Source organism: Zosterops lateralis, assembly GCF_965231275.1.
Source record: "Zosterops lateralis genome assembly, chromosome: 4".
Taxonomy (NCBI): Eukaryota; Metazoa; Chordata; class Aves; order Passeriformes; family Zosteropidae; genus Zosterops; species Zosterops lateralis.
Window position 1 is genome coordinate 22,685,508 of NC_139765.1, and position 16,132 is coordinate 22,701,639.

A 16,132-nucleotide genomic window follows, 5' to 3' on the forward strand; every position below is an offset into this window, starting at 1 on the left:
AATGGTATTATGTCCAGACCCTCACCTGGCACATGTAAATTATGCTTGCTGTCAGCAGTTTTTGAACTTGATTGCCCAAGATGTTGTGCTACTGAGAATCTGGCACTTTTTATCTCCTTGACACTGATATTGTTAGGAATTGTGCCATTTGTAAAGTGAGAAGCCAAACAAAATCACATTGTCAGCAACACATGCGAGGTGTTCTTGTCTTTACCTTCCTGTCCCCTAATGGTGCCTGAGATGGGTAAACTCTGAAGTCACAGTTGTTGTTCAGTATTAAAGCGGCAGGTAAAAGTGTGATGATGGAGGTTTGGTTGAAGGTGTTGTTTGGTCTAGATTGGTTTCAGGGGCAGCATAAGTTTTAAAAATACTCAAGACTGAGGCATGTACTTATGCACAAGACTTTCCCCCTCACATTGCTTTCATTAGAGGAGTGCTGCTGAAACTGCTCGTTTTCAGTGTGTGTCCACTGAGAGTCTCTGCAAAATGGCAAAGGTGAACAGGGGAACAGACACAAAGAAGAAGTGTGAAGGGCAAAAGTATTGTGTGCAAACTACCCCATGATTCATCAGCTCATCACGTTCATTAGGCTGGGGACATCCCTTCCCTTTGCTGGCTGTCAGTGGGACCAGTGTGCCAGACTAACTGGGATGCCTTGCAAATTGCCCACCACAGCAGGGTGAGGGCTCAGCACATCCATCTCAGTGTCCTGTCCCCATGGCCCTCTGGAGTGGAGCAGTGGAAAGGGCACAGAACCAGCAGGAGGTGAAAGGATAAGGGCAGAGATACTCTTATGGCCACCAAAGTTTGCTTCCTGACAGGATACACTGTGAAGGTCTCTAGAAGCTCTGCAAGTTATTTCTGGTACTTTCCAAATAATGTTGTTTTAACTATAACCTTTGCATTGAATTTCCTGCCAATCGTATGCGTGCGCTTCTCAAAACATCTGAAGTTATTTTCCCCTTAAACTGTGGTTCTACTCTGAAAAATGTCTGTAAAAATGTCCTTGTGGGAAACCACTGTTCAGTGTATGAGTGAGGTCTTTATTGAATTTGTTCACATTACAAGCCTATAAGAGGCTTTACTTTGTATCAAAACAGCAAACTTGGGCTGATGCGAGAGAGGTTTTTTTCCCTCCTGCTCCATCATTCCTAGAGATACTGCTGCTACAGGCTAAACACTGCCCTCAGGTTAATCTTCTTCACTGTGTTTAAGTGGGGAGGCATTTAAGCAATGGAGTTTAAGATCTGGAATCAAGTATCACAATGGAGTAACAATGCTGGACAGCAAGTATTAAGCCTACTTTATAGAGTAGATGATATTCCTGCATTTCTTTCCATCCAGATTCTGCCCCACAGAGTGTCCTGATAGACATGCCTGATAAAGGCAATAGACATCAAATATACACATGAATACACAAGATGTTCAAAGTAGGGATTCCCTAGCCCAGAAGGCTATTGAAGAACATGAACAAAAGTGGTAGGAAATTGAGGCATTCACAGGCACTTTTACTCGCAACTCAGAGGCCAGAGGTGGGAGGTGATGGAGAAGGTGTTCACTTTCACTCCTTGACAGTGATGGTCACAGCCCCAGAGAAGTGGAGAAAAAAGGGTAGGAGGGAGAGCATGCTACTTTCAAGCAGTTTCACTCTTAGCCTACTTGGCTGTGAACACACAGCTATGATCTCATGAGAAGAAGCACAGGACAGTCACAAGATGGCCCTGCTTGGGACCTGAGCCCTGGTTCCTCATTATGTTTGGGTTGAACTAGACAGTGTCAGGACTTTGGCTGGAGGGGCTGGAGCCCAGGAGCAGAGTCAAACTTTAAGAGAGCTCCTAGGAATGGATGCCTATCACCCTGATGAGGAGAGCTCATGGTGCCACAAGGGCTGTTCAGATCCAGAGTCCCTCCCTAGAGACCCTCAAGGAAGACCTGGACTGTCACCTTGGGCTTGACTCAGCAACATGAAGGAAGGCCACTGTCCATACCCTTGTCTGAGCCTGTGGACATGGTATCTGAGGCCCAACAGGCATTTGAGCCACAGCAGTGTGGCAAGTGATCTTTGTCAGCTTAATCATGGTACCTGTGTATGTGTGGTCTTATTCTGGCACACTGTGATGGAAAACTCAGCAGTGTGAACTGGAAGGAAGATACGTACCCACGGGACTATCAGCGTGTGTGTACAGCTCTCACATCCTCTCTGAGTCTCAATTTCCACAGCAGAGAAAGAGACATAAAGGACACCTTCCCATCTTCAAAAACAGATTCATAGACCAGGCTCTGGGTCTTGCATCACACCCAGGTGTCCACTGCCCAGGTCTGTAGGGCCATTACTGACTTACAGTATTTAAACATCCTTCTGCAAGTTCCTGAGGGTCCTCCTGGTATTGAAAACTAAAAATGCATGGCTAGACTGCCTACAGAACTTGCTCACAGAACCGTATTGAAGATGAATTGTCTGTGGAAGTGATATGTTCTACAGGAAGGCAGCACTGGACTCAGAGAACAGCCTTACACCAACTCTATGCCCAAGAAAGGTAATGAGCTGAACACTGGCTGATTTGCTATTCAGCATCAGTGGCTGCTCTTGTCCTTGAGGGAAATCATTACCTTATTACCTGGGCAGTCTTCGAGAGATAAAGCCCTGCTCTGTTTTTCAGCCTGTCAGTGTGTTACATCTCTATTTAAAGTTAGAGAGTACAAATACTTGACAAGCCTAATACGAAGCAATGACAGCTTCCAGACCTAATAATTTGAGAAGAATTTAGGGATTTATTGTACATTCAAAATTGCTTGAAGGCAAGACATAATATTGTAAGGAGATTCCTGAGAATAAACCCTCAGGTATTTTGATTATCAAGGCTTGCTTTCAGTTTAATCACATTTCCCTTCCTTTTCTAGAGGAAAAAGATCATTACAGCCACCACCCCATTCTGCTCAGAGCTCTCCTTACTCCTCCGTTTTCTTCATCTCTTTGCCTGAGCAGCTTCTAGAAAGGGAGTTAATTAGACTGTTGATTTTATTTTAAAATATGGTTGGTGATGTCATGCTTATCCAAGGGCTAACCCTCTACTCCCACTTAAGCCCTTCCAGGGGTTACTGATTTGTGACTGCTGCAATTATTAACTTTCATGTCATTAAAATGCCTGAACAAAAATTACTTCTTTGGAGGCAGCTTCCTGTCTCCTTACAGCTCACTCCTCAGGAACTGCATTCCTGTTTCTCCCCTGGGCTCATCTAGAAGAGCTATTTTCCCTCCTTACTGTGGTTTCCTGGGTTCAGCTCTCCCCTCATTTGCCCTCTAATATTGCTGCTCTCCATCTTGAGAGGGAGAAAAGCCAGTGTACTTGGGTGTAAGGAATGGAAGGGAAGGGTGGTGTTCAGGTGAACCACCTGACTTGAGGGCACTTCACTCCCTAAGGGATGTACCACTACCTTGTGAAACAGCTCAGAAAAAAGAGCTCCCCAGCCCTGCTGAGAGCACACCTCTGCCAGGGTTTTAGCTCTGGAATTGCTCCTCTGAGGATTTTCCTCTTATGGAGCCCTCCTCTCAGGTGCACTGCCTATAGCAGAGCAGCTTGATGAGGCTACCCACCCTGTTTTGTGGTTATTGGTAGGGAGGGCTGCATGTTAGGGGAGACTACTAACAAGATCCTGGTGAACATTGCAAGACCACCACTTGGAGGAAAAACAAGCACTGTGGACACTACTGTTTTCATCACTGTGTTCTCTGAGGAACCTGTAGATGCTCCTTGAGAGATACAACACAGATCCCTGTCTGTGTGGTACCTGTCAAGTTTGCTGCCATTACACAAAGCCCAAGCTGCAGCTCACGTCATCTGCTCCATAGGCTGTGCCCCTGTTAGGGAAATGGGATGTATATGTCTCAAGGGAAATGGGACTTGGTTCACTGAGTGAAAGACACACATGGTTACACCTTTCTCCTCTTCTCTTCCTGACTGACACACATGGGCAGGGGGAAATGTCATTTTGTGTATCACTGTATGCTGTTGCTCTGGTAGCTCCCACATAAGAGGCAGGAAAGGGCACAGAGCATTGAAGCAGTTCATAATTTCACCCTCCCTCTTGGTGCAGTTGCAAAGAGCAGTTGCACGGGGCTGGGAGGGCTATTTTAGGTGGGTGCTGTGCCCTGCAGTTGGAGCAGGCTGCAGGGAAGGTCCGTGGGGGCACTGCCCTGTGCTTGCATCTGAGCACACATTCGTGTACACAAACATACACACACACAGAGCACAGTTCAGGCCCAGTGGAGAAGCATGGGGGGCATCAAGCACTTGGCTCCACTTGAATGTTTACCCTAGAAATAGGCCAAGGACAGCATATGTCTGAAGGGTCCCTTTTCTTAGCCACAGTCTACTTAGGTGAGGCTTTAATTCTAATAGGAAACATGTACTGTTGCTTCTATGTTTCAAGGATGACAGCGTCATTACATTTCTCCAGTGCTGACCTTCCGTGCACCACACAAGATCCTCCCCCCCTTGTTGCTCCTTTCCCCACCCTCTTTGCAGGCAGCAGGTTCCTTCATCAGAGATGCTCAGTGTTCAGGGAGAAGGTGGCTGATGGAAAGGACTGCTCAGGGGTTTTATCCTTTTGGTCCTGGAAATTATGCTGGCAGGCTAGTGCAGCATCTCTCCTCCTTCCCCCTCCCCTGCCTCAACCCCCGTGGCGGGGGAGGGAAGAGTGTGGGCGGTGGAAGGAGTTGTGGTCCCCAGATGTGTGAATTGTTGCCGAGTAGAAATAGCAAACCACGGACAAACAGCAGCTCTCAACTGAGAGCCATTGCTTCAGGCTTGCGTCACTGACCTTTTCCTCTCACCCTTCTCTGTCCTCACCTGGCCTCCCACTGCTCCCCCTGCACTTTGCACTCCGAGAGCTCTCTGCAGTGTTTTGAAACGGTGAGAAGGACTGGCATAGGAATGTAAAGGAGGAGGAGGGAGTGGGAAAAAAAAAAAAAAAAAAAAAAGGCCTGCAACAAAGAGAAGGCTATCCTTCATCTTGTCTCCATTTCCTCCAGGCTCAGGTTGCCATCTTGCAGGAGAAGAGAGTTGTGGGCTAAGCCAACTCACCACTGTCCCTGCATGGTGTACCCATTGAACTGAAGGCTCAGATGTTCTGCCTTCACGGCTGGCAGAACTGGGGATGAGGGAGTAGCAGGAACCCTGTCTGAGGGTCAGGGGAGTGCTTCAGTATCTGCCATATAATGAATAAATAGAATTTTTAAAAAATTATTTTAAAATCATGTGGTACAGCTGTAAAAGCCTGCCTAATTCTCTTAGACTAAAACAATGCAACCAGCACACTACACATAGAAAAGTGAGAGTTGGGGCAAAGCAAGGGCTTGGGAGGCTTTTTGGATTGGGGAATAGTAATCCTGTGGTCCTTGGGCCCTAAAGATCTGCTCAACTGCTGGCTGTGGCTGCAGGTGACAGAGCTTCATTGCCTGGAATGTCCTTTCTAATGATCTTCCCCATTCCACTATTTCAGGGGAAGAATTGAGGACATGTGGGGAGGAAAACAGCGTCTGTAGGAGTGAATGTGAGAATGTCAGAAACCCAGAAAAGCATGTGAGAGGCAAACAGAATGTAGTGACCATCAGGCACCCCATGGAAGATGCTTGCTCTAGGGCATTCTGCCAAACACCCGGAAGGTGATCAGGGCCTCAGAGCAGGGGATCAGAACAGTGAAAATGATGCCTGCAGGATGTGGGTCAGTTAGATAAGAAACGTACTGTCCTCCTTCTTCTCTGTGGACCATTTCTTCCTCTGGCTATTTTGAAGCATTGCATCTGCCCTCAGTAGCACCTGTGAGGCTTGGGCATATCTTCTCCCTCAGAGGTGCACTGCAGCTCACACTGTCAGTGGAGGCACCTCTGCACTTCTCCATCCTCACTCACACTGGCAACACGTGCAAGTGTGTTAAAACCAATCAGGAAAGAACACAGACTCCTGTCTCCCAGGGCTCTATTTACAACCTTCCCAGGTAGATGGGGAGTTCCCTACTCCTTAGCTTCTCCAAGCCAAGACCTCTACATCCTGCTCCCTCTCATTTGCAAACAGAGACTGGAAAAAGTATGAAGTTCTGCAGTAATTCGCAGGTCATTTGTGAGTTAAGTGACACAAACTCAAGAGACTGGATGGTCTGTGGAATGAGAATCTGTCAGAAGCCTTTGATTTAAACCTTCTGCCCTGGCCCTCACTGTGGTATAACTGCAAGGCAAGAGATCACAGAGAGCTCGTGGGTGAAAGAGAAGGTATTTCATTAGATTAAGGAGCTGTGCCTGTACCAAAGAGGCCTGGAGCCTCAGCACCCTCTGCCCACCTCCTGATAGCATCTTCAGAGTGTGCCAGGCTCACAAAGGGCAACAGTTTCCGTTGGCAGGAAGGTGAGAGATGTCCACATGGGGTGGGTATGTGTGTTGGTATGTGTGGGTATACGTGTGTGGGTGTCACAGGAGAGTGTGCACTGAGCTGGCCTTTGAAGCCTGGTGTGACTGGGCAAGCGCCTGCTTTGCCACTGTGGTCAGAGAAGGGCCAGCCACATGAGGCAGTGGAACAATTGCCCTGAAATGCAGCTGTGCCCTAGCATCCACATAGCTATGAGCAGGGTCTACATCCAGCCCTCCAAATCCTATGGCAGCTCCCAGCCAGCAATGGGAAAGGGAAATTGAGAAAAAGGAGATCTGGGTAGGCTGAATCCACTGCTGGCATCTGGCTGAAATGTGCTAGATGGAGGGAGTTGGCAGCTCTAGAGGGTTGTGTCACTGGGTGATGCTGGCTGGGGTGTTTCATCACCCCCTCTCCCTCTCTGGACTCTGGGAGATAAACAAGGCTGAGGTGTGAGTGAAGCAGGTTGTCTGGTGGTTTGGAAGAAGAAGAAAGACAGCAGGCTGCAGGGAAACCTGCTACAGTACAGCATGGCAGCCCCTGAATAGTGCACTGATGTGGGGCAGATCTTTTACCATATCAGCTGAGACAATGCCAGAGACACTTCCTGTGACTGCCCCTCCAGTGACAAAAGTTCTGAAGGGATGTGGAGCCAGGTCCTGCTTTCTTATGTCCCTGTTCCCTCTGGTGCTTTGGGTGCAGGCTCATCCACCTGTGTCCACCTGCAGGCTGGGCCTGCTTATCTCTTCCCCTTTCCCACAGCTATCACAGGGCAAGGAACTATTGCAGGGCCTCCAGCTTCTCCTGACTTGTCCCTGGCATGTGCTTCCTTTCCCAGAGACAGCACCATGTCCTGCACTTCACGTTTTCTCTTCCACTCCATTCCTTTCATACCTGGAAGACCAGGGACTGGCAGGAAGGCAGTTTTCAGGGACAGCCCTGTGACAGATGCCCTGAGCAAACTTCAGACGTGTCCACAGAGCCCTTTGCAGCAGAGTTTGGACCACTCTTTCAGGGGCAGATCTAGGCACAGCTCCAGAGGTAGTGCTGTAGCTGTGCACCCCAGGGCACTTGCTTTGCCCAGAAGAGAGATACAGGCTGTCACCAACCCCTGAATCACATTCCACAGGGCAGCTCCATTGCATGGAAAAAACCCACACACCTGGGCTGAATGAATGAATGAATAAATGAATGAATGAATGATCTCATGGCCTTCTGGGCATGGGTGCACTCCCTGGCAGGACAACAGGGCTGATCTAGTCTAGATCCATTCTAGACCTTGTTCTTTTCGAAGCACTGCAGAATCCACCTTGCTTGAGCTGAGCCTCACCTGCAGCACCTCCATGGGTGATGGGTGGCACCAGCTACAGACCCTGCCAGTTACCATGCATCTTAGCCCCAAGGGATTTGACTGAGGAGACTCTTCAGGTGGCAGGCTGAATGGTTGAATCACAGAAAACTTTTCTTGAAGATCTAGCTACACATTTCCGATCGCCCCTCCTCCCTCCCTGCCCCCTTTCCTCACCTTTTGTAAGTGTGACAAAGTCACTTCCAATCTGCCAGCATCTCACCTCAAGGAACATGCACAAACACAACTGCTACACTTCCTGAGGACACATTTTTATCTGCTTCCTCAGAAGTAAACAGAAAATGAGGAAAAGGCTAGGCTCTGACATGTCAGAATATTGCATTTACTAGGATATATATAGCCCTTGCTCTGGCCTGACATAGGACCAAAGAGGCCTGTAGGGATGTGTATGATTGTGTATTTCACCCTTTGCAAATTAAGTGTCTAGTACATATCAAACCACAGGAGAAACTATGTGAAGACAAACTGAACTCAAACCAGAAGGTCCTATATGGGCACCTCAGCTTGGTTTTTTGCCTCTGCTTCTACCTCAGCAGAAGTCCTCTCAGTTCAAAGATGATAAACAAAACCCCATGTATCTCTTTGACTTGGGCTGAGACCCCAAAAGGCATTTCCCTGTCCTTAGGATTCTATTCCCTCTAGATCATTCACTCAAGCATACAGGTCTCCAGTCCCTGCTCATGTCTTCCTTTCAACAAATAAGCAATTGCCACTTGTCCTTCCACCTCTGACCTGAATCTCAGGCCTTTCTCATCACACACAGGTCTTCCAAATATACATGCCCAGCTTGATACTGAAATTCCCACTCATTCCAATATTAGGAAGCACAAGTGTCCAATGAACAGTTTACTGTTGCTCCTACACTGTACTTCCTGGCCTTCAGCTCTTGGCAGAGAAAAGAGAAATGTCATAGGCAAAACAGAAAACACTCGTGCTTGCAAAATACTTGATAGAAGAATGTGCTAAAAAATTCATAATATAAAGGGGTCTGATCTCCCTCAAGAGAACTTCAACATTAACCCAGCCTTCCTCAATATAAATAAGTACTTGAAGCTACTCCTACCCATTGTATTATCCTGGGATTTTTTTGGTAATCATCAAAGAATCCTTTTTTGAATTTGCTGAAAGCTTTTCCAGCAGAAGGAAGAGTGTTGTCATAATTAAAAGTGTTCAAGCAGTAAGTATTTTGAGGTAATGGTTTTTCGCAAAGGAAACAGACAGAAGATTGCCAAGGATTACCCAGGGAAGTTTCAGAGCTGAGTTAGACTTTGTACCTGTCAATTTCAGGTCAGTGTCTTTTCCACCACATCATTCCACAATAACCAGAGCTAGAAGGAATAGGTTGGGAGAGAAAACCATATTTAAGTGCAAAACAACAAAGGAAAAAAGTTTAATACCACTGGAAAAAAATAATATATATACAAAAGTTCTTGGAGTCTGTTTGGTTTTGTTACATAAAGCACCATTAATTCCAGAGTACATCACAACTCAGCCTACTGCACTTTCCAGAAAGCACTCAATACTCCTGAAATCTGATTTAGCACCAAGGGAATGCCATCTTGTTTAGCACCAGAAGCCTGTTAAACACACCCTTTGGTCCCCCTTCCCTCCTCTCTCACACAAATCAGGCACCCTCTGGCTCCTCATGGGTAGCACAGGAGACTTATCACCAGTATTCAATCACCAAATAGGAAAGGAGAAAGAAGGAAGCTTGTTTATGGAGATATTCAGTGTTAGAGAGACTTGCTTCTCTTCAGGCAGGCATGAGGCACTGTACACTGTAAATAGATTATTTCTGGGTTTGCAGCCTGTTGAGGAAGAGAGAAAGGAATTCAGTCCTGAGCACACCACCTCCAGCTTTCTTCTTCCTCTGCTATGTGAAATCCTGTCTCTGAGCAATTCCACACACTTGGCCTGCTAAGGGAGAGGAAGAAACTCACAGACTCCTTTAGTTTCCATGATCCCTTCATCACGTTTCCCTGGGAAAAAAAAAATCATCCTTGCCTTTGTGAAACTTTGTTTTTTATACCCATTGCCTCATTGGCAGTGGTGGGGAGGATCCGGAGCAAATTTCCTGAAACTCACTACAGTCTGTACAGCTTCCTCAGAAAAGCATGGAGAATAAGCAAACAAGATAAGAGACAAAATGCCCTGCAAATTTTCCAAGGTCAGTTTTAATATTTAGCCTTGGTCCCTGTTTTTTTGCTATCCTGGGCTGTGTGTACCAGACCTAATCTTGTATAATGATGCACATTTCTTCTGGGAGAGCCCTGGTAGTCTCACATGCTATAGGCAGACACTGTGGCTCATCATGAGACAGCAGAACTTGGGTAAGTCTGCTGATTTCATGATCAGTGATGAGCAGAGTGTGTTTCTCCTGCTTGTCCTGTCCTGAGACTCAAAAAAGAGACAAATCTTGGCAGTGCTGTTTATGGGGGCATCACGACATGTGGAAGTAGGTTTCCTAAAGTGCTGAGCCAGCCTCACCTGCTTCCCCCAGGACTGCAGCATCCCCTCCAAAGGGATGCAAGCAGGAGAAGTGTGAGACCAATATAAATAGTACTAGAAAACTCTATCACTGGCATTCCTTTCTCACTATGACATCTCCAACCTGACAAAAAGAATAAGGGTTTGTTTTAGCCACACGCTTTTCTCAGTTACTCTGATGAGATTGCCAAAAAGGTCATGGAGCATACGGCAGGCAAGATTTTAATCCTTGGGCAATGTGCTGTAGTCTCACCTCTATCTCTGTTCCATCACAGAGGCAAAGAAGTGGCAGCCTGTCCAGGTTTGGAATTGATTGAACTGCAGTTTCCCCTACAGCCTTGAGCTCAGGCGCTTCAATACTAATGTGGGAGAACCACCTTCAGGAGGACAATGAAATGGCACCTCTGCCAAAGGAGAGCAGATTCAGGTTTGCTCTCTGGACTAGCTTCCCATAGCTGATGAGCCAAGACTGAGTAGCACCCCAGGGGAGGAGTGGGAGGGGATTTTCAACCTTCTCTCTCTCTCTCTCTCTCTCTCAGTCTGTACTGGTGAGCCCTAGTGGGAACAGAATGGTCGCCTCTACTGAATCATGGGCAGATGCCTATGAAGGGTCTGGCCAGATGTGTGACCCTTCATCTGTTTGAAGAGCTAGAGCTGGCATGGAAGAGGCACAGAGGAGGACAATCCCACCAGGTCTAGGTTTGACAGCCAGCCTGGATTCTGTGACACAGGAGGGTGTCTATGGAAAGCCAGTTTAGAAGGCCAACACTTCTCTTTTTGGAAGGACAATATCCTCTCTCAGTGCTTCTACATCTTCCTTGTGCTACAGGAGACCATCAGATCCCAGTCTGCTCAGAGGTGACATCAAGACCCTGTTTCAGGCTGCAAAATTGATATGTCTAGCTAGGATGGGGAGGAGCCAGGATGTACCATGGCAATGGGGACTTTTTAGCCCTTTCCACAGGAGTCCTTTGTGTATAAAGCCCCAAGGAGGGACACAGGTCCAGGAACAGCATTTTAGCTTTCCTCTTGTTCTAGTACCCTAAATGCCGGAGGGAGCTTGCTGGCAGATTGAGAAGAAGCCAATAACCTAAGCTGGGGTTATGAGGTGAGGGGCAAGAGTTGGTAGTGCCATGAAGTAAAGTGGACAGATACAGGTCTGGCTACAAGAGAGTGTGAGGTGGGAGCCAGTGTGGCAAGTTTCATACTCAGTGCCTGAGATTTGACAGGCCCATTTCCAAGTGATTTGCAGTGATTACGGGCAGTAAAGAGAGAGAAAGAGACAGAAAGAGACAGAGAGGGAGAGAGAGAAAGAAGAAAAGGCCTAAGAGACCCCAAGGAAGAGGAGAGGCAGTTATTCAATGCTGGGCTTGACCAAGTACCCGCTGAAGGTGATGTACACATCAACATCATCACTGTAAATGGCATTCTCCCGCTCTCGTTTGTAGAGCCTCACCCAGATCTCATCATTTTCCTGGAGCTCCAGCATGACGCTCTGGCTCTGCATGATGCTGCGGTCACTGGGTTGGGCATACAAGATGACCACCTCTTCTTCATTGTGCATGATGTGCATGTAGGTCTCCTTGAAGTTCCAGGTGTGGACATTGAGGCTGAAATAGTAAAGTCCTCCCACTGAGCAGTAGAACTTGCCATTGAACATGTCGAAGTGGCTGTAGAGGTTGACGAAGACAGTGTCAAAGATCAAGACCTGAAAGCCCTCACTGCTGTGCAGCGCTTTCTTGCGACCAACAGAGAATGCAGCGTACTGATGCTTGCAGGGGTCTCCTGCTGTGCCCATCTGTCCTTTACTGCCTTTCTGGCCCTGGGCACCCCGCTCGCCTCGTGGTCCTTCTTTGCCCCATTTCCCTGGCATCCCAGGTTCTCCCCGGTCTCCTTTCTCTCCTACAGGAGAAAGCAGAGGACACAACTCCTGTGTGATGCCAGAAGATGTGGAAGTGGCAGTGAGAAAGCCTAATGAGGAGGGAGAGGATTGCACAAGAATGGGGCAATGCCAGAAGAAGGAACACTTCTGAGGGTCACAATGCCTCTGCTCTTCATAGGAAAGGAACTAGCAGAGCTCTGGGAATGACTGGAGTCTCTTCCCCAATGAATTCCCTGCTCACCAAATGATACAGCTCTGCCAGAGGCACCAGGACCTCTCCCTAGGAGACTTCAGCCTCAGAGGGAGCCCAGCAGTCCAGAGTACCACTGGGGCTCTTGACTTTTTCTTCCTCCACCACACTCCTTTACCTCCAGCACAGTCTTGCCCTCCCATACACCTCTCCTATGACCCAGTTATCCACACAGGATGCACACTGGTCTTGCAGTAGGCTGGAGAAGGGGAAGAACTGCTAACACCTGTGGGGGAATATGGTTGGGGAGGGACAATACAGTGGGTCAGAGGGAAAAGATCCAAGCTGGACTGGGCAGATGGAGCACTGAAACTTAGAGGAATGGTACTTTCACAATACTGGTATGCTTTGAGCATCTTGTATAATTAATACTGCAGTTCTAACCCGATGTGCACTGCCCATCACACACTTAGGCAGGCATCAATACAGAGACCAGCACCAGAATGTACTTTGTGTATACAAAGAAGGAATGGGACTCAGAGCAGCCTCCAGCACTAAGTGACAGCATTCAAAGTTTGTATTTTATTCTTTTCCTCCTCTCCATCCCCTGCATGGTATTGAAGGTCCCCCTTAGACACCACACTCTAGTTTAGGCCTCTATCTGCCCTTCTGAGATTTGATCAATTACAGCTACTTCCAGGCGGGGCAAGGAAGGGAGAGCATCTGCCCAGTTAACCCAGACAAACCATAGAGCTACAAGAAACATGTGGCAGCATCCAGCTGGAAACAGGCTTTTGCCCACAGCAAAGGCTAAAAGGTGAGTCCTGAAGGGAGGAGCTGATGTAAAATAGGGAACTTTTTCCCCTTAGCCAAGCCAGCCACTGCAGGGTAGAATGAGCTGGGGGTCACTGCCAGTTTAACCTAGAGGTGCTGGCAAATAACTGCTGCTTCCCTTTGCCCTCCTCCCACTCCCAAATGCACATGACCCACAGAGCTGGAGAAGGCCTCTCCACAACCTCCCTGGGTACCAATGCCTTCCAAACATGCTTATTTTGCAGTTGATAAGGCATGTTCCTTCCCTCAGGCATTACAGGACTCTGTAAGTCTGAGACGAGGACTGTGTCCTCCCAGCTTGGTAAGAGGCTGTCTGTGCCACTCCTGTGTTAGCAAGGAGGAAAAGTTAGTAGCAGGCAGCATCCTGAGACACAGAGATCACATCAGAGATATGAACTGACTTCCATCCCCCCAGCCTACTCCCCATCACTAACACAAAACACTGGGCACAGTGTATGTGGTCACTTATCCTCCAGGATGGTCTGTTAGCACAACCAGCATGCCAGAAATCCATCTGTCATCTCCACTGCAATGTCATCAGTCTCTGAGCCAGCCTTGGCATCCTGGGGAAAAGACTTACCCTTCAGAATGGTGATGTTGATATAGGGACGGACCTCTGGCACCGGGTAGGGAAAGTGGTGGTGGCTGGGAGGGACTGGTGGGGTATCTGTGGAAGAGTCCAATGAGTCACAACAGCGCTTGCAAGCACCAGGGCCTGGTTCTGTGAGGTTGGGTTCATCAGTGGGTGCCCCAAACACAAGAAGAGGGAGAAAAAGGAAGGTCAGGGATGTGCGCAGGTAGGTTATGTCCATGGTGACCTGGGAAGATATGAGGAAGTGCCAAGAGTGAGGTATAAGAAGTGGGAGGACAAAAGGGATGGAACAGAGATCATGATGAAACATCTTTCAGTGGTTGGAGCCAGGGGTGGGATGAAATGGCATTGTCCTGTGGAGAGAGCTTACATGCTTGTTCAAGGGTCCAATCTGAGCAGCAACCACAGGGCCCAAGAGGGTTCCCCATGCCCTTCAGCCCAGGCCAGTGGAGACTTGGTGCTGACCCTGGGAGAAGGCTTGATGCTGACTAGGCAAACCATTAAAGCCACTAGAATGTTCAGTCCCCAGGCTGGGATAGAGGAAGCAGACATATTCACAGAATTGGTATGATTGAAAAAGACATCTAGGGTCATTGAGTCCAACCTCAGCAGATCTTTAGCAAAAGCATGCTCTGGTAGGCTGCTCAGTCTGTGGGAAGCTCTGTTAAAAAAATTCTCCAGCCCTTCTATCACTGCGTATCAACTCTTTATAGGAATCTAACTCTAAAATCCCCATGTCGCAGATGGAGCCTGACCCACATCTCTTGAAAGAGATGTCTCTTCTCCTATGGGCTGGGAGCTTAACTTCAGACTCTTCCTTTCCCCCACCAAATCCCACCCATCCCAGCTGCTTGGTCTCCTTCCACCCATGCCCAGTGGGCTCTCAGGCAAACCCCAGCACCTTTCCAAGGGGATGGCCGGCTCCCCAGTGCAGCTTTTGGGCAGACTAGAGGACAGTTGCTTCGCTGCCAAGGGTGAAGGACGTGAAGCTCTGCAGCTTGCAGAGAAGTATGCTTACAAAAGACAGACATGCCAAGCAGCTGAGAAAGCCCTTCTTGCAGCCTATGCCCCCCCTCCTGCTGCCTGCCCCCGGCACAGCGCAGCTGCTCACCCTGGAGGCCGAAGGCTCCCCTCTTTGCTTCCCAGCCCCTGCTCGCTGGCTCCCCTCTGCCTGCAGGGCAGGCCCCCGGGCCCATGCCTTTAAGGAAGCCGGCTCTTGGCACAGGCACTGCTCAGCGCTGGCTGGGTGCACAAGCTAGGCTTGGACCGGCCTCCTCCCCCTCTCCTCTCCTCCTTCCCTGGCTTTGGGTGCTCTCCATCCTAAACCGGCTTGGGTTTCAGCGTCTTTTTAACCCTTTCCTAGGAAGTGCCTTTTCCTTGTACATGTTGTTGGTTTGGTTTTAGTCTCTGCCTTTTCACTTCCAGCCAGCAAAAAATGCGGCCAGCACAGACTGTGCCCTGTGCAAGGGGTGGACAGCAGCAGGGCAATATCCCACCCTTGACATCTCATGATGGACAAGGTAGGGTGAACTGGTGCACGAGCCAGACTTCTCTTCAAGCAGGATGCTACAGGATTCTGCCCTCAGTCCTTTGCACTAGTCCCTTGTCCCATGCATTTGCCATTCACTTGGCCATGCTCTCTTCCCAGCTGTGCCTGACCCACTCATAGTCCCCACACTTCATCTTTCATTCTCTCCTGCATTGTTTTTTCTGCACGTCACTGTGGCCTCTTGCTCCAGGCATGATATTTCTAGCAGGAGCAGCTGCCAATGGGGAGAGGCATCAGTTTTTTCCTCTCTGGTCATCCCCTCTGCCTGGCAGAGCCCCAAGCCTTGTGCTCCAGCACGTGTCATCCCCTGGTCACGTCCCCTGTTTAGGTCCCAGGCTGAGCATTTTGGATGGGAGGGGTGTGCCTAGTCTGAAGCAGAGCCTGGCTGCTGGGAGCTGCCTGCCAGCAAAACTGGGGATCTGGAAACAAACCCTGGCTGTGACCATTGTCCCCAGCTTGGCGCCAAGCTGACAAGCTTGTGCCTTTGGGGTAAGAACAATGTGGCTGCACCAGAACATTGGAATGAAGGGCATTTTGGAGGGGAGAAGAATGCAGGGTGGGAGAGACATGAGAATTTTTTTTACACTGCGGAGTCTGTTGGAAAGAGGATGAGAAGATTCTATCCTGCACCAAAACTGACCTGGGCATTTATACCCGGGGTATGTGGGGAGGTGGGGGCGGGGGGAGGGGGGTGTTGCACATCCGGGTCTTTGTGAGGCAGAAGGAAGGATGGACAATATCTCTGTTCTGCAGGGATCAGAAATGCCAAGTCAGCACTGTGCCTCCTGCAATTTCCCAGAGGAGCTGCAGAAGAGTCCAAGGTTTCTG

General features: G+C 48.7%; 2 protein-coding genes across 3 annotated transcripts in view; both read right to left on the minus strand.

Annotated features, from left to right (window-relative positions):
• The window catches only part of IL2RB (interleukin 2 receptor subunit beta), a 36,621-nt gene that overhangs the window by 18,315 nt on the left and 2,174 nt on the right, over positions 1-16,132 (minus strand). Inside the window, exon 1 of one of the 2 annotated variants that reach the window (XM_083858981.1) lies at positions 9,045-9,072. The exons of the other annotated variant lie outside the window; for it this stretch is intronic. The gene's annotated coding sequence lies outside the window, so the exon portion shown is untranslated. Of the gene's footprint in view, positions 1-9,044; positions 9,073-16,132 lie in introns of those variants that run through there. 2 annotated transcript variants of the gene reach the window in all.
• On the minus strand, positions 9,127-15,545 carry C1QTNF6 (C1q and TNF related 6). Its single transcript, XM_083858982.1, is given in 4 exon segments — positions 9,127-12,159; positions 13,744-13,981; positions 14,867-15,001; positions 15,003-15,545. Coding segments are annotated over 4 exon segments (993 nt in total). The 5' UTR covers positions 15,075-15,545; the 3' UTR covers positions 9,127-11,611.